Here is a 19,337-nt window from a genome sequence, read left to right as displayed (position 1 = left end):
TTCTTCTAAATCAGCATGAAGGTTGGAGCATAGTTAGTTAAGCCAAATATTTTCGATGAATCGCTGAAATCGGGTGATTTGCACGATTTACAGAACTGTTCTAAAAATTTCAAAAAATTAAATATTTCGACGTAAATAACTTCTATGGCGATATTTCTTACTCTTAGAATTTTAAGAGAAAAAAGGACTCTTTGATTTTTTTAAAAATCATTGAACTCTTTTATATACAATATTTTGTATACAAGTTCTTATTACCCTGTGAAGTCAAATTTTAAGATCCATGCAAATTTTGTAACGCATTAACTCAGAATTATTTTTAACAAATTAATTTTTGTTTTGGGTTTTTCTGAAACCTATTGGATATCAAAAGGTTTTTGTTATGCAAAAAAACTAAAAAAAAATTAGAAAAAATATTTTTTTTTAAATTTTTGAACCCTTGAAGCTTTTGAGAAGTCTCTGATCATTCAACTCTACAAAAAAATTTTTTTTTCAACCACTTGATTTGACGTTCTTTCTGACAAGTCTGACAGCTAATCAGCGAATAATCATTTGTTTGTCTCTGAAACTTTTTTTTCTCCATTTTTTTTATAATAATAATATAATCAGAAACTCCTGGCAACTCATTCAATTTAGTTGACATTTTGTGTTTCGCCGTAGTCTCGTCGACCATATACTTTCTTTCGGAGAAAATGCAATCACAACATTCAGACGAAGCAACAGAACATAAATCTTCTCTTCATGTCTTCTTGTCTATCGAAGACTGTTAAACTTTTTTTTTCTTGTTTGTCTCTTTTTCTCTGTCTCCAAACAAACAAGAGTTTTGTGTTTACTTTATCCTTGTTTACGTTTTTTTTTTTATTTTATTATTCAAGCTCAGCTTTGAAAATGGATTGCATTTTTTTCGAAAAGAAGAAAAGGATTCAATTCAAGTGCATGCCCAAAAGGCGCGCTCGTTGTTGACTTGCGAAACGAAATATTGTCTCAAGGAGTTGTTCTCCTTTTGTATTTGTGTTGTGTGTGTTTTGCAGTAAATCGTTTAGAATTTTATTATTCTTTATCTCTTGTCGTGCCGAATGACAGAGCAAAACAATTACGGAGTGGATGGCGCACCAAAGATAAAATCAAGACAAATGTTTATTGTTATTAAAATAAATTATTATGATGTTGTTATTTTATGAATATATGAGGAGGTTGCGACATGAACGGGGGTCGTAAGACACTCAGGTCATTTATTTCACAGAAAAAACAATTCCAGACAAACTTACCATCAATTTTACAATTCACCGAGTTATTGCTCTTCCGCGACGAATTCCTCGACATTTGCGAATGCGAATGAGAATGTGAATGCGAGGGACTCGAATCTGCAGATCGACGACATCCAGGCTGAAGAATTGCTGGTCCTGCCATCGGAGATGGGGTAACAGTGACCATGGGATGAACTGTTCCTATTCAAAAAAAAAAGTTTCGATAATAATTAAGGAGATCATAACGAATAAATCAGTAACAGATAATTAACTTTTACCCTTAGACTTTAATTAATTAAAGAAAAAAAAACAATAATAAATTTTTTTTTTTAAAGAAAATTCACAAAGCTAAATTTTTTGGGACAGGAAAAATACAAAAAATAAAAAAAGGAAAAAAACAGAATAATTAACAAGGCTTATTAAGCAAATTTATGTTCATTGTAGTGGCTAATTGGAGTTCTATACAGTGGTTGCTGATTATTTTTCTTTTCTATTTTTTTTTCGTTTCCTTTTTACTCGATTTGATAATAATTAATTATTTCTTTTTTTTGTGGAATTTTCGCAAAAAAAAGAACGTTAAATAAGTTCAAAAGGAGTGCACTTTACATTTTTTTTCTCCATTCTCAGGATAACAATATAAATATAATAAAGAAGTCCCTTTTACGGCAAATTTCTTTCTAAACTTCTTTTGTTCTTATCCGTGATGCCGCCGTGGTCGTGTTGGAAATTTATTTTATTACGTTTTTATTATTGCTAATTTTTCATTTTTTGTCCTTTTATAACCGTGAGTTTGCATGAACTGAGCTTTTGTTCAAACGGAGGTTCAAACAATATTTTTTTTCTTCTTTTTTAAATAAAAAAATGTTCTTTGTTACATTTATATTGTTTTAACAAGCCATTTGTGTGTACACGGAATTTTATGTCGTTGGTGATTTGCAAAAAGAAAAATTGAAAAGAGAAGAGCGTGTGAAAGTTGCTACGACTTTTGCTACTTGCTGTGGTGTGTGTGGATATAACCTTTCAATTAACCTATTGTTAAAAAGTTTTCAAGTGTTCTTATTCTTTCTTCTAGAAAATGATTGCAAAAAAAAAAGTTGTTTGATGCACTACAAGTGATGCAGTGAAATAATGAAATAAAAGCTGGAACAATGGAAAAAATTCTGCTGTTTAACAAGCGTTAAAATAATAATTTTGTGGTTGGAATATTTTATGCCTCGGTTGATCTTTGTGAAATAATTGATTTTTTTTTATCAAGATTTTTTTTTGCGTTTCTTATTCTGCTTGGGAAAATATGAATATTTTCTTCGGGAATTTTCGATTTATTTTGTGGATAATTATATTATCATCAATCAAATGGTTTCTTGTGATTTACGGTTTACTATACACAGTATAAATATTAATACGTATAATAAAATAATGGATGTACAGGGTGTTCAATGCAAAGTTGGTCAAGTATTTGAATATTTTTTATATTCTATAAAAAAAAACATGAAAATATAATTTTTTAATTTGATTTGATTCTTCGAAATAATTATTATTTATTTTATTTAGGTATATTAAAGACAATATTCAAGATATTATTTTTTACCACATTTCGAAGAAAAAATGCGGTATTAAACTTTGACTTTTTGTTAGTTTTTGGTATGTATTTGAACTGTAATATTTTTTAAAAATATTTTTCAATGAAGATGATGCTCATATTTCATTTTAGTCTTACTTAACCCAATTACTTATTATTCGAACTGAAATTCAATTCCTTGTCAGTCTTTTCAGTTTTTATAAATTACTTATCAAAGTTATTGTTTCGGAGTCGAAGTTATTGTAAGTATCTTTTCAGTTATAGATCTTTTGTATAGAATATTGAAGGGCGAAGAATAACTTGTAATAAACCATTGTTGATATTGGCATTTTGTAAAAACATTTTGTCTTCTCTGGTCTTTCACATGGCATCTTATATTGTGTTTTGAGTTATCTAATTCATGAACGTTTTTTTTTCCGTATCAAGGTTTTTGATCGAATTTGGTTTAATGCTGAATATCTTCTAAAGTACATGAATGACTTTGAAATAAATTTTGCAATAACACAAAGGGAGGTTATACAATTGGGTTTTGCTTCATCTTGAAATTTAATAATAGTTAAATATTTTTAAAAGTTTTATATTTTCAATTAATTTTAACTTCATAAATTACTCTTTTTTAATTTTAATTTTTTTATTTTAAAATTTTACTTTTGAATATTTTTTTTTAAAGTTTTTTTAAATTTAATTTTTTTTATTTTTTTTTAATTTTTTTTGAAATTTTAATTTACTCTTAATTTAAATTTATTTTTTTTTTAAATTTTTTCCATTAAAGTATAAAATATTCAAATTTGTCAAATTTAATTGAACACACTGTACCTAAAACCAAATAAATTATTGCACATCATCATTCATACCATTTATATCAGTAGACAGCAAGACGTTGATATGCAAAAAATAAACATCAATATCTACTCAATATTGTATATTCGAGAATTGCACATTCGATAAAATTTGAGCAATGAGACACGTGCCTTTCTCCCGAAAAAGATTATTATTATATTATGTTCAAGCAAAATATGAAAATCATAAAATATTCCCCGAAACCATTAAACGAAAAATAATATGAAAAAGCTATTTTCAGCGAAACTAATAAAATAATAAATTAAACTGAAAATTTTCATTTTCATGAAATAAAAAAAGTTTTTTAAAATTACCCGATTTTCCTTGTTTATTTTCGCCAGATTCATGCCCTAAATGGCTACTAAGTGATTGGAGTGTATCTGTGAGACCGTGCGAAATTTTATCTACAAAGCTCTGTCTCGGTTCACTTAGGGAGCTCAATGGCGGCGGAACAACGTCAACTAGACTATTGAGGTTAGGTATTGATCCTGGGATGATTCAAAAATGATGCAAAAATATATGAAATGAGTGCGGGTGAGGAAAATTTATCATTAGATGATTTTTTTTTGAAGCAAGTGATATAATTAAGATTAATTATGTCTCGTTTTTTAGTATCGCACTACAACATTTATTACCTCTACTATGCGATGTTACTGGTGCACAAGCAGCTTGAGTGCTAATTGCAGCCATTTGGTTGAAAATTTTACCTTGTTGTTCCAGTTGTGTGATCTGCGGACTGAGGAATGATATGAAAAGGTGTTTGGACAAATCCTCCGGCGTCTCATAGTCGAGAAAGGCATCGAGGAAGCGACGAAAACTCTCGTAATCAATTTCCTTAAAAGAGAAAAAGAAAAAAAATTAGAAAAGTCAATATTGATGCAAACCTCATGTAGAAAATCGGATACGGAATTGCATCATCGTTTGTTTTTCTGTCCACACCTTAATCAGTTATTTTCAATTAATGAACGTGTGTATGTCTAATATGCTTCAATATGATGCCTAGCGTCATTATAATGACATCAACTCACACACAGACACACAGGATATTAATTGAAATGAAAAGTCGTTGATATCAATCTAGAGAGCAAACAATTACCCACAATTTTCACGCTACTCAATTAATTTCACCCCTGGATGTCATATGTCAGCCATACAAAACAAATCTGCTATTTTTAGAAAATGAAATGATTAAGCTTGCAAATACGTTACAATCGTCGCATCAAATGAACTGAACATTTTTAATGATATCGAGCTCTTCTATTGAACCGACGATTTGTAAAGGACTTGTCAAACTTGTTCGAATGGGGATTACAGCTCGTTTAAAATGGAATGTCAATCACAGTTTTCCGGCTATGTGCCATTAAAGCACATTATTTATCGAAATTAATCATCATTGAGACTTTAAAACTTTTTTTTTGTGATAGATGTTGTCTATTAACTACTTATCGCCCCATTTATCTAACTTTGATAGCCTTGTGGTTGTAAAGAAGAGGTTGAAAAAAGTTTACACACAAGCAATATAAACTTTTAGATTTCACATAAAAGTTCATTTTTCTCACTGCCACAAAAAGAGAGATGCCGCGAAGAAGAATGAGAAGAAGCCAAAAGTGCGGCAAAAGTTTTCCTTTCACTACTTTTTCTTCTTGCGACGTCGTCTCCCCATTTCCACTTGTAAACTTTAATCAAAGTTATTCTTTTCAATTTTTATTAGTTTCCATGCTCATTATTTATTGAATTGCTATACAGCATGACACAAATACGGTCCCCTTCTTGCAAACTATCGAACTTTTGTTCGAAAAAACAAACAAGCGCAATAATTTGAAATTGTTACTTTGGCAACTAATAATGTCTGTCCAAATTTTCGTTCGCACAGGAAACAATGCTTTGTCGCTTTATTTATTCTTTTCCTTTGCATTGTTGTTTGTGGTCAACACAGCTTATCATTAAATACATTTTGCAGTAGAGGAGAAAATTTGCTTTCAGCTAACAATGCAGAAAAAGGATAAAGTATGTTTGGAAAGTTTATTTGCAGCGTGGCAACATGATGTTCAAACTTTCCATTTTCTCGTGCTTTGTGCTCTTCATTAATGACGAGCTGTTACAACGAGTGTTTTATTGGAGAAGTTTTTTCGTTTGAAGTTGGTAGGTGAGGAAAAAAGCCGAATGTCATGAACCTGTTTTGGATGATAAGAGACTTGTACAAGGATTTGTTAGATTTTAACACAAAATGACGTCTGTGGTTTGGTTTTGTCTCTCTCTTGAGATTAAAGGTAAGATTTGTTTTAAATTAAAATCTTTTTAACATATTAAGATATTTAAACATTTTCAGCAAGGATGAACTAAATTTTTTGGAATCTTCAAATTTGGTAAGTTTTTTATTTATTTTTTTAATTTAAAATTTTTTTTCAGCTAAACGAGGATACTTATCGATATACTAACACGTTAAAAAAATCAAATCATAAAAATTCGAGAATTTCAAAAAAAAAGTCAAATACAAGGCGTCTCCATATCAAATTTTCAATTCAAACATTTCATTCAAACCGCAATCCTCCCCCATAAAACACAACATCGAAATCATTCCGAAAAGCCACGAAGAATTCTGTTCAGTTCGTTCACACAATCGCTGATATTGATCTCGTCTACAAACAAAACCAGTAATTAGCTTAATCAAACCACAACCACTGCCATGCCTGCCAGCAATAAATTCGTATATTGAACAAAAAAACACTCATTTTCTACAAAACTTTTATCTCGAGTGTTTTATTAAGTGTGGTTATTTTCTACAACTTACCGAAAATCACAAAGTTCACACGGAGCACCAAAAACATGTGTCTCGGACACGAACATGATTTCACGAGTTTTTAGGGGGGCGAGGAAGAAAAGGGAGGTGAACAATAATAAGAGACGATTCAAAACACAATTGATTGCCCGCATGTGTACTTACTCGGGAAGGCGGGAAAAGTTTTAGCACAAATTATCATCACATGTATGGGAGTATGTTGAAAAAGTTCGCCTTCAGGTCAGATCAAGCATCGCATAAATACTCGAGAACTTGTTAAAGTTGCAGATTAGCACTTTACTCGTTCTCTTTTGTTTGTAATCTTCTTTTTGTAATCATTATAAATCTCATAATAAATCCTTTTACTTTTCTTTTATTCATATTAGGGGCGGGAAGGCAGTGATGGATAAACGATTCTAAACCTCAGATTTAAAACTTCCCGAAGAACAAAAATTCCTAAAAATATTTCAATTAATCCAAACCAAGCAAAAAACTTTTTTTTTCTAAATTTAGGTCTTTAAGTCTGTCACTGACTAAAAGTATGTATATTATTTTAATGTAATATTCATAAAACTCGAGTGGGATGGAGAAACGGAGATAAGAGCAAAAATAATCCTCATTAACGCAAATCTAATGGTGAATCAATGAAAAAGAGGAAATAACACAAAAAAAAATGTTGGCGTGACCTTTGAATAGGTTGACATTCTATATAAAACTTGATTAATGACATTTTCCTGTATACAAAACTTTCTCAGGTCAACAAAACTTTTTAAATTTTTAATCCAATTATTTTTCAATCTATTTTTAGTAGCCACAATTTATTTTTAAAGCTACATCCGGATATCACGATTAAATATTAATCCCTCAATTATAATTTATTTCAATTTGTGTCAACGCTAAAAAGATAAACAAATTGTTTATTTGTTTGTTTTCGACACGCCCTCTACCCGCTTTTATAATTATTATAGAGCTTTGACGAACGCAAAAATAATATTTAACAAAAGAATTGCAGAAAGAAATGCTCGAGGCTCGATAAGCTCAACATTTTGTTCTATTTTTGCAAAACAAACAACGAGAGTGCATCGCTTTGTTCGAGCCTTTTCTTTTGTTTGTTTGTTTGGATTTCAATTGTCACGCCATATAAACGGGCACGTGGCACGTCTTTGTTAGCCTTTGGTTCGCAATCCTTTTGCTCGGGTGAACGTATAAACAAGATTACTTCCTTTTTCTTGTTTTTTTCTCGTGTATGAGAAAAAGTTTGTTCCAAAAAAATGTTTTTTCACATTTTATAAGACTATAAGTATTCGCAACACGTAAACAAAGCACTATACCGAGCAAAGCATCCCTCGAACAATATAATATAATTTCATCATAAACAACTCCAAGTTGTTGGCGTGCGTTAAATAATGAACCAGACAAGACCTCCTCCTTTTATTATTGTTATTACAACACATTTCCTGCCAACCAAGTGAAAAAAAGAATCATTTAAACGAAAAAAAGCGCACCGCACTTATTTTACGAACACAAGAAAAAAGAGCAGAAAGGGCATGTTATAAGTGTTGAAAAAAAAATGAAAAAAAAATGCAAATTATAATTCAAAAGACAAGAAAAAAAAACGTAAAGTGAAAGAAAAACAAGATAATTATTGCACTTTAAGCTTCTCTTCACGTCATTCAATCCAACGAGAGTACAGTAGTAGAAATTTTCATTAGAATAATTTTTGCGATGCTCGGGTGTTATTATGATAAATTATTCTCTTTGTTTCACACACTTTCTTCCCATTTCCCAGTGGTGAGGAAATCTCCCGATGCCAATAATAATAATTAGTTTGAATAATCTTTTGTCCATGTTTATTCATTTTGTGGATACAATACGAAAGCTGATTCGCAATCAATAAATAATGGGCAATACTGATAATAATGAATAAATTCAGTTAGTTCCCTTTGTTTAGGGATTGCAAGTGTGATATTGACATCTTGTTACGACACACAATGGAAGATTTAAGGGATGTTTATGTTAGGTTATCTTGTGACATGAATAGGATGCATATTCAGTATTATTTGTTGCAGGAGATTCAATTGAATTCTATGGAAAAGCTTAAAGTGTGAAGATCAATTGAAAAATTTCCTTGAATTGGATTCAGAGAAATAAGTGAAGTTAAAGGAATTATTTGAAGTAAAGGTAAGTATAATTTTTTTTTATAAGGTAAGTTTTTTAAAATAGGAATTTATGATATAAATTGACATATTTTTTTTTTAGATATTTGAGGATCAATAAATCGAATGAAAGTATTTTTATCTCAAAATGGATTTTCAAGAAAACTTAATAAAATAAAATCAAAAATGATGAAAATCTAAATAAAGGATTCTTAGAATCATGAAGCTATGGAAAGTTAAAAACGATGAAAGGGGATGGAGACGTAGATACATCTTTGAATTTTAAGGCTTAACGGACCTTCTTACGTTAGTTTTCATTTATTTTTTCTAATTGACGAATCGGGTCAACTTAACAAATGTGGTTCAATGAGTTGTCAAAATAATTTTAATCCACATTTTTTAAAGAATTTTTTAAGTCAGAAAAATTAAAATTGAGAGCTTTCGATGGTCTAAAAGTTTACTGATAAAAAAATCTGAAGGCCTCTGGAATAAATTTTGTTTAAGAGACAACATAAAATAATCTCATAACAAATTTTGGATTTTCGATAAATTTCAAAGAATGAAAGAAATTCAAGATTTCCAAAAAACCTTTCTGAAAAAGAAAAGAAAATTTTATCAAAAGCAGTTATTAGTAAAAGCTCATTCTTCTAAAAAGTATCAGAAGACTCTTCATTTGAGCTTCAAAAAAAATTTCTCTTCACCTTCAAATTAGAGAAGGGCTCTAAATTTTTATTGAGCTTCAGAAAATAAGACTTTTGAGATTCCAAATCTTAGGTTTTGAGCAAAAAATATTTTTTTTTCTTCTGAGTCTCAATAAAAATTCAGAACCCTTCACTTATTTGACATAAGTCGAAGAAAAATTTAAATTACCGTAATGTAGATAATTCTTATGGAAAAAAATTATCCATTCTATTAACGCGAAAACAGGTTTTAAAATTCGCTCTATTAACATGTTTACGTAAAATATTTGAATTTTTAAAGAAATTTTGAAAACTTTCCATATTTTTAACGAAATTTCTGAGAATAAATTATTTTAATGAATTTTTATTAATTAATTTATTGATTTTATGAACAATAACATAAAATTTGTCTAAAAAATTGCTAAAAAAAAAATCCAAAAATTAATGGAAAAATATTGTTCTATTAACTTCAAAATTGATGTTCCATTAATTTTATTAGAATTTTTTTAATTTGTTTTTTTTTTAATTTTTTTTTTAAGAATCATCTACATTACGGTATTTAAAAAAGCTCAAAAAAAATAAGTTTCAGATTTCGAATAAATCTTCTCGGTATCAAAACAGGATTAAGGAAACATAAAATCTCATCCATAAGAAAAGAAAACAAAAAAAAACAAGCAACAAGCAACCATGAAATCTCGCCTACTTCCTTCCCACGGTGCTAATTCAAATTCATGATGATTTGCTTGGGAGGACAAGCAACGTGTTTTCTTGTTTTCTCATGTATACAATGTGAATCACAGATTTTTTTTCTTTCCCTTATTTTATTTTACTTTACTTTTGTGCTTTTTTTTCAAATCCTCACGAACTAAGAAATACAAAAGTTTCAGTGTTAAAAGGTCATTCATTGTGCCAGTTTTCGCTGAAATATCGGTCCCCACGGAAATCCCTTATTATGCTTCTTGTTTACTTGATCGAACAATCACATCTCTGAAAAAATCATAATTTTTTTTTTCAAGTTCAGTTTTCCATAAATATTTTATTTGTATGAATTTAGCTAAATGTAGGGCATCGCATTGTCTTGTTTTTTTTTTCTTCGCTTTTCTCAACAGCTGAGAGAGAGAAAGAGAGTGCTTCAAGCGAGAAACATTGAAGCAGTAAGTATTTTATTTGCAATTTTTCTCGTGACGTTGCTTTTTATTATTGAAGAAATAAATTTTTCATTTGATTTGATTCGTTTCATTGAAAGTTATCTCTCTGACCTGTCGATACATTTTATACTTATGGCTTTCAATAAAGATAAATTTCCAAAGTGTTACGAGTTTTTCTTCCTTCCTTTCCTCAAAAAAATTTTTTTTATTTAAAACATATCGCCTTGATTTTTTCTTTCGAGTATCTGCAATCTTGTTAGTTTTGAAGCAAACCCCTTCAACATCCGCACATAAATTATACAACATTCACATGCTGCTTCTGCTTCTTGATGATGATGATGATACGAAACTACTACTACTAGCATCATCTCAGCATTAAATATTCCCATGAGTAAAATTGAATGCTGCCACTTCAGATATGCTGGAACGTGCTTTCAATTGTACACCGGATTTTTTTTTTTGCTTTTTTTCCTCTCACGAATGTAATGAAGCAAAATAAATATTATCATCATGGATGGTTTTTTTTTCGGCGGAGGGCAAAAATGCAAAATCATTGCGAACGAAATGAGCAAAAACTTTCGTCATTTCGATTTTTTTCTGTGTTCATTGAAGGCAGATTAGTTTTTTCGGTGGATTTTTTGTGCAAAACGACGACAATGGGCGCAGGAAATGACACTCGACTTTTGCAATCAATTTTCATGGATATCATTATTATACCGCACTCCAACTGCTTTTGACGTTGTTTGCTCTCATATCTATCTCAACGACGCGAAAAAAGGGTAAACATTGCTTTAATTTCCATGTGAGGCATTTATCGATCAGAATTCTTTCTTCGCTTCTTTTTATGCGTTCCGTAAAGTTGACAATAAAAATTTAATTTTCCATTTCAATGTTGTACGAAATGTCACAGCGAACGAATAAAAAAAAGTTCCTTTTGTTCCCAACGTTTTTTTTTTTAGTAAAAGTTACATTTTTTAATTAAGTAACGAAGCAGTGTGCAAAAAAAATCATTTACGCAAAATGAAAAAAAAAAAAATTGAATAAGCGATTGTCTTCATTAACTTCATTCGAGCCTCATTATGGCTTGTATTCAAACAAACCTCGAAGAAAAAAAAGAATAATAAAAGGCATTACTAATGTCCTCGATACTTAAACGCCAGATAGTTGTGAGATAGGAACGTTCACGTGTCTTTGTCGTAAACACAAAAAATCAACTTCGACTTATCCTTTTTTGCTGTCTTTTCTGTATACAAGAAATATATTTTCTGCTATTTTGCACACGACACGAAAAAAATAACACACCATCAATGCTCATTGTTATCAGTCCCATATCTAGTTAGTTTTGTGTTGGAATGGCGCAGAGTGTGGGGGCAGCATAGTAAAGGCGATGAAAGCAAAATTAAATGCGGAGAATTTTATTTTTAGCTCCAGTGTTTGTGACGGAGTTGAAGAGCTGAAAAGGTAAAAGCGCCTTTTTTTGGTTTTTGTGGCTTGAAAAATGTTTAGTTTTTATAAAAAGTTGATAAAATTATTCAAAACTGAGTTAAAAAAAAATTCTGACTAAAAAATTATTTTAAGAACTAAGAGCTAACTTTTTAGATTTTTTCCTAAAATCCTCAGATTTATTTCTAATTTATCTTTTTTTAACTTTAAATAAATTTGAAATTCTCAAAAATTATTTGTAATGAAACACTGACTTTTTAGCTCTCATAAAAAAATCAAAAAACTAAAAGCTCTTTTTTCAAAATGAATAGATTTTCCAAAATTTTCAGTTTTATGGTTAAATTAATTTTTTTTCAAGATCTGAACAGATTTTAGCTCTCAATTTTTTATTCTAAACAAAGAGCTAACTTTTTAGTTTTTTCTCCAAAACTCTCAGATTTATGTTAAATTTATCTTTTTTTAAAATCTAAACAAATTTCAGCTCTCAAAAATTATTTTTAGTGAAAAACTAACTTTTCAGCTCTTACATAAAATGGTCTGAAATTGTCAGATTTTATAAAAATTATTACAAAAGACTTATTTTTCATAAAAATCTACTTAAAAAATTTTCAGCTCTATAAAAAAAACTAAAAAATGAGGAGCTAACTTTTCAGTTTTTATCATTTTAAATTTTGTTCGTTAAAAAAATTAAAAAATAAATTTAAAAAAAATTAAAAATTTTAAATAAAATTTTTAAAACGTAAAATTTTTAACATAAGACCCTCAGTTTTGAGAAAAAAATTAATAAATTGACATATTTTTGCTAATAACTGAATTAAAAATGGGGTTTAGGCCTCATTAAAAATTTTAGATCAAGAGCTAACTTTTTCAGCTCTTGGATTTTTCAACTCAAGTTTTAACTTTTTTTAATTCAAAACAAGTTTTAAAAAAATATTTAAATTAATTTCTTTAAGAAATTGAAGAATTTAATAAAAATTTAGTTAAAATTTGTCAAATTTAAAACCTAAAAGTCACTTTCCAAATCTCTTAATGGACATCAAAACCAATCTAAACCTATTTTCGCATTCTCCGAATCACTTTTGTGGATTATGACGGTAATTGTGTGCCTCACAATTCCACGTAAACTGGATTTTATTGTCATCCTCTATACATATGAAAATAAAATCTCTTATGACGTCATATGAATATCGCGTCATGTAAATAAAAATTTCTCTATTTCCAACAATTCAGTCCAAAAAAGCAAAACTATCTTGCCGCAAGTCCTTCTGGCATTCCGTGGACCTACTTTTTCACTTATTTACCAAAAAAGGAGGATTTTGTGTGTGTAATGCGATATAAACAGACAAAAAGTAGTAAAAATTCGCGTTTTTTGGCGAAAACGGAGAAAAGTAAAGGGAGAATGGGTTGTTGGCAAGTTCCTCGAGTATTGTCGAAAAATTTTCATGTACGAGAATGGCAAGAAATAAAAGAAATTCAGTTTTGATTTCTTTTTCACGTTCGTTTAATGTCTTCTGCACGACGATATTTTTTTTCGTGTGTTCTACATTTTTTTCTTCTGTGTTTTTCCTTCGCCTACGTAAGAGCGACGATTTTTTTTTCGTAACTCTGCCATATGGTTCGTGTTGAACGCCTTATTATATTCAAATTATCGTAAAAATTACATAATTTCATTTATTTTACAGCACAACTGGAGTGTCGAATTGAATTTTTGGTTGAAGAATTAAAGCTCACTTGCTTAAATATTCAACCGTGACCCATATTTCGCTCATTATGTCCTGTTTTTTCGAACGAAAAGTCATTAATGAGGCTGTCAAATATTCGATTCATTTGCATCAACGCACGATTTTCCACGAATTTTATCAGAGTCGCAACGTGACACTCGCACTAATTCTCAGCCGAAACGTGATTGAGAGGAAAAATAAATAAAAAAAATATTTTTTCTAGTTAAAGGGAGTCGCGTACCTGAAGGGAGATGGTTGCCAACGTAACCGACATGGCATTATTAAATGCAACAAATAGAATTGTATCAATTCGAGTGAAAAATGAACAATTTTCTCTTTTATGAACGTATAATTAGACGTGTCAATTAAAAATTTTCATGTTTGTGTGTGTAAGTTATCCATTTTGTAATAAATCATGTTTATTTATTCAGATTCGCGTGCATTTAATTTGTGCACGACTACATGTTGTGAAATTAAATAAATAAATTACGGCGAAAAATTCAAGGTACGGTAAACAAACAAAATAATATTTTTCGCGGTTTGACCTTTTTTTGATTAACTTTTTTTTTTTGTTGTTGGTTTGATAAAATTTATTTTTCAAAAATTTCCGGGAATCTTCGCATGTTTTTCGAAAATTTTCGAAGAATTTAATTTAAAATTAATTTTTTATGGTTTCGTGATATTTTTTAACTAAAAATGTTCGATGTTCAGTGCATCGGATAATCAAATTAAAAGTTGCCATCAGTTTTAATTAGCGTTGCATTTTTTCTTTAATTTACATATTTTTTTATGTGTTTTGCATTGAAAGGTAGGAGTGGCTAACATGAAGCAAACAGTGATAAATTGTATCAGATATGCACGAGGAAAATAATTAAATTGAGATATGGCAAGTTGACAAGTTAATGTTTGTTGATGTTTTCAAGGATGTTTGATTTTTTTTTATTTATTGTTAAAAGGCTTTGAAAAATTTAAAAAAAATTAATTTTAATTTTTAAATTTAATTTTTGAAAAAAAAATTTAAAAAATATTTTTTATATTATTTTTTTTTAAAGAATAATTATTTTAAAATAAAAAAAAAATTATTTAATTTTAAGAAAAAACTTTATTTAAAATTTATTAATTTTTCATTATTTTCTTTAATTAATATATTTTATTTAGTTTTTTAATAATTTTTTTTTGTATAAATTAAAAATATATTTTTTTTATTTTGATTTTTCAAAACTTATTTTAGACCTTACAAAAATTTTAAATTTAAATTTTTTTAAAGATTTTTTTTAAATAAATAATTAATTTAATAATTTTTTTAAACAATTATTTTATTTTTTGATAAATATTTATTTAAATATGAAATATTTGAAAAATTAAATATTTTTTTAATATATTTTTTTGAATATTTTATTCATTTAATTTTTAAAAAATAAATTTTTAAAAATCAAAATAAAAAAAATATTTTTAATTTATGTAAAAAAATTAATAAAAATAAAATATATTAATTAAAAAATAATAATTAAAAATTAAATAAAATTTAGATAAATTAATTTTTTAAAAGGTTTTTTAATTAAAATTTAATGAATAAAATGCTAAATTTTTTTTATTAATTAATTTAACTAATTAAATATATTTAAATTATGAAAAAAAAATATTATAAATAAATTTAGTTAATTTTATTTTCGTAAATAAAATTAAGGAAGAATTTTTTTCGATTGGAAAAATATTTTTTTTTTTAATTTGTGTGAATAACTCAATTTTCTTTTCAACCTTTTGGCCAAAAATTCAATTAACTCTTCTTATCGAATTCTGAATTTAGCCACCGGATACTTTAAATTAAGTCAAAAATTAAATTTGTTTCACATGCCAATAACATAATAAATTGACGTAATCTTGAACCGCATCAATAAATGTCAAGATATCCTCTTCGTCACTCAATCGCAAAAAAGGGGATTCGAACAAGATAAGTATCACTTGATATCGTTTCCGTTCCTTTTATTTATTTATGAAATTCAAAATAATTTCATTTGACAAGAATATGAGACGTCTGACTGCGAACTAAACCCTTTTCTTCGCGCCAAAGACAAGACAAGAAGACATTTATCCCGAACGTTGCCACAATTGATTTACGAAGAGGAAAGAACTTTCTGTCACATCATCAAGCGACGACTAAAAGGCAATCATTTGTGTAATTCGGTATTTATTAATACGATCACTTGTCATGATGCCGAGTCAAGTAAAAAAAAAGGGTGAAAAAGGGTAAAATTCCTCATGATTGAGTTATTTCATTGCCACTGAACGGAAAAACGACACACGAGTTAACCGAAAAATTAGGTTACATTTTTGTGGCTAAACGAACTTTTTTTGTCGTGCTCGTGAGCGTTTTTTTTTTCATCGTTGTTGTTGGAGGTGTTAAAACAAAACGTAAACATTCAGAGAAAAAAATAACGATTTATTTACATCAAACATACATTTTCAAGTTCATTGAATCGAGAGATGTTATCACGATGAGAGAGCGAAGAAAAAATGGAAAATATTGGAAATTGCTGTCTTTTTGAACAAATTGTCGCATGCCAGAATTTGTTATCTGTGTGTGTGACGTAATTTGCGGCGACATACGTGAAAAATTTGTGTGAAATTGGCTTTTAAACTTGATGTCAACTTTTGAACGAAAATAATTTTTTTAAAATATTAAAAATTTGTCATAGCCCAATGCACATTTTGCAAATTTTATCAAAATTTAGCCCAGTTTTCATTTTAAATTTTTATTATACTAATTTTTAATTTAGCCCAAAGCACATTTTTCATTCTCTTCTATTTTATTTTTAAATTTTTAAGCTTCTTTTATCCATTTTACTTTTTGCCCAATGCACATTTATAAAATTTTTAAAATATTTTTCTATTAAAAATTTTAAAATATGTTCGAAAAACATTTTTAGTTTCTTTTTCATAAAAAATTTCAAATTTCACTGAAATATTTTTTTGTCCCAATGCACATTCATATTTTTTTTCACAAATTTTCAATTAATCCCAGTGTATATTTTAAATTTAAATTTTAAAAAAAATATTTTTTTTTATTTTTATACTTTAAAAAATTTTGACCCAATGCACATTTTGCAAAATTTTAGCCCAGTTTTCATTTTAAATTCTCATCATATTGATTTTTAATTTGACCCAAGGCACATTTTACATTTTCTTCTGTTAAATTTTTAAGCTTTTTTTTCATTTTACTTTTTGCCCAATGCACATTTATAAAATTTTTAAAATACTTTCCTATAGAAAATTTTGAAATTTGTTTCCAAAGCATATTGTGAGTTAATTTTTCAGTTTTAAATTTCTTGTCCCAATGCACATTTCATTTTTTTACAAATTTTCATCTTAAACTTTTGACCCAGTGTATATTTTAAATTTAAATTTTAATAAGTTTTTTAAATTAAAACTTCTTATTTTTACACTTTAAAAAATTTTTGACCCAATGCACATTTCAAAAATTCTCCATACGTAATTTTCCTTTTTTAACAATTTTTTTCTTTAAAACGCTTCATAAAATGTCCTTTGGTGACAGACACAGTTCCAAACATGTCATCTTCTCCGTGAAAAAAATGAAATGTTTTTGTAAATGTTTACAAAGCAGCATCTCATCACACATCACGTCACACATGACATCTCGTCTCCGGTTACAATGAAATTGATTTTTTCTCTCGCTTTGTCATTCTTTTCTTCGTGGAAGTAAATTTAATTTATAGGCGTTTTGTTGCAATGCTCGAGATGTGAAGATTCCTGGAGGCATCGTTAAAGCATTCCAATTAAATATTTTTTTTACGATCGCTGTTGTCTATTAGATACGCTCTTTATTTTGTACAAGCTCGTCCTCTATTTTTAGAGATGATGATGATGATGATCAGAACAGAGAAAAAAATGGGCGATAAAGTTGCCGCGTGACCATAATGCAATTTCACTGCCGTTATTTTTCAAGAGTTGCACAAGGATAATAATTGAATTTTACGAGACACGAAAATAAAATGAAAACTTGTAATTTAATGAATGTTTGCGGCGACAATTTTTTTTATTGCTCATCGTGGGAATTAATGTTCGGTAGCAATGTTTGAGTAAAAAAGACACAAAATGAGTAAATATTGAAGGTTTTTTTGTTTGATGAGTTTTGCGGTTTGAATATTAAAAATTAAATTTACATTGGTCACGTGGTTAAAAAATTTTAAAATGTAAACTGGGTTAAATTTTTATTTGGCTTGCAAATGTTTAAAAAATCAAATTTTGCATTGGGATAAAGTTCAAAATTAATTTGAAATGAGTTTTAAAATAATTTTTTGGATAAGAATTTAAAATTTGCATTGTGGAAAAATTTCAAAATGTAAACTGGGTCAAATTTTATTTCGTTAATAAATATTAAAAAGAGCAAAATTTGCATTGGGACAAAGTTAAAAATTAATTTGAAAATAAATTTAAAATATTTTCTGAGACAAGAATTTAAAATGTGCATTAGGTAGACATTTTAAAATTTGCATTGGGGTCAAAAAAAAATTTTTTTTCTTCAAAAAAACTTTTATTTTCAATAAAATTTCTATTAAATATTGATGCAAATTCCTTCAATTCAATAAATCTCAGATTTTCACAATAATTTCCCTTTCGAAACCCATAAAAAGTCAAGTGAACATTAAAAATTTGTCTACTCACCCCATCTGGATTGAATTTATGCGAAGATGTTGGCGCGCAAAATTCATTCAGGACATCTTGTAGTTTTCGCGTTGAATCTGCGAAAAATAAAAAGATATTAAATTCTCTCTTCGACACAATAAATAAATTTGCCTGACTGACAAAAAAGCCCCTCGTCAAGCCTAATAAAAAAAATGCTAACGTGTGTGGGTCGTCTTAAATGTCCTTTAAAATTATAGCCATAAATCTGTGTCAGTCTCTCTATCTATCTATTAGGGACGAATATTATAGTACTTACATGATGCCAAGTCCTGTAATTGCTGAAACTCGGTCGGTGACAATTTCTCCCACCGTTGTGTTGTCATGTTTTTGATACGTTTTGCCACAACATACAATTAAATGTAAAGCGATAAATATTTCTCTACGATTTTTTTTTCTCGTTCGTTCTGGAAGAATATTCGATGACAAGCAATTTTTTTGTGCACACTACAACGATGATATTGACTACGTTTAATGATATTTATTAAATCTCGTTACTTAATACTGAAGCTACTTCTGATGATGATGACTATTATCTGTAAAAGGAGATGAAAAGAGAATGCTTAAGATCGTTAAGGGAAACCGAAAATAAATTAACGAGATTTTGTCTTTGGAAAGATGTAAGTTGAAAATTTCAAGAGTCGTTCAATATCGCAGATTTATGGATAAGAAATCTTTTTAATAAGATTTTAATAAAATATGAAATTTTTTGGTAATAAATTTACATTCAGACGCTTTGTGAAATTTCATCGCCCTTGTTAAGAATTTTCTTACAAGAAGAAGAATAAACAAAATCTCAAATTTCCTCTGTTTTTGATACTTTTTTAATCAAAAGTTTGCCTGGTTACGCGCAATGACGACACACAACCCATAAAAATATTAACAAAAAAAAAGAGAAGAAAAAAATATATTGTGTTTATATGAGATTTTTAAGCCGGACCCCCAGCTGTTACCTCTGTAAATGATCCCCTAATGGCGGGTTGCATGAAAATGACGCAGATGATATTCACCGAAATAAACTAACAAACAAATGACGTACGTTGTTT

General features: G+C 28.5%; 1 protein-coding gene across 1 annotated transcript in view; it reads right to left on the bottom strand.

The window, feature by feature from the left end:
• LOC134830697 (diacylglycerol kinase 1) overlaps positions 1-18,687 on the bottom strand; it is a 32,371-nt gene extending 13,684 nt beyond the window's left edge. The window contains 5 exon segments of the mRNA XM_063844252.1: positions 1,266-1,445; positions 3,978-4,151; positions 4,299-4,497; positions 18,274-18,350; positions 18,551-18,687. Coding sequence (XP_063700322.1) covers positions 1,266-1,445; positions 3,978-4,151; positions 4,299-4,497; positions 18,274-18,350; positions 18,551-18,617 — 697 coding nt within the window. The 5' untranslated portion in view covers positions 18,618-18,687.
• Positions 18,688-19,337: the final 650 nt, after the last annotated feature.

The sequence above is a fragment of the Culicoides brevitarsis genome, chromosome 2 (assembly GCF_036172545.1).
Source record: "Culicoides brevitarsis isolate CSIRO-B50_1 chromosome 2, AGI_CSIRO_Cbre_v1, whole genome shotgun sequence".
Taxonomy (NCBI): Eukaryota; Metazoa; Arthropoda; class Insecta; order Diptera; family Ceratopogonidae; genus Culicoides; species Culicoides brevitarsis.
This window is presented reverse-complemented; position numbering and strand designations above follow the sequence as displayed.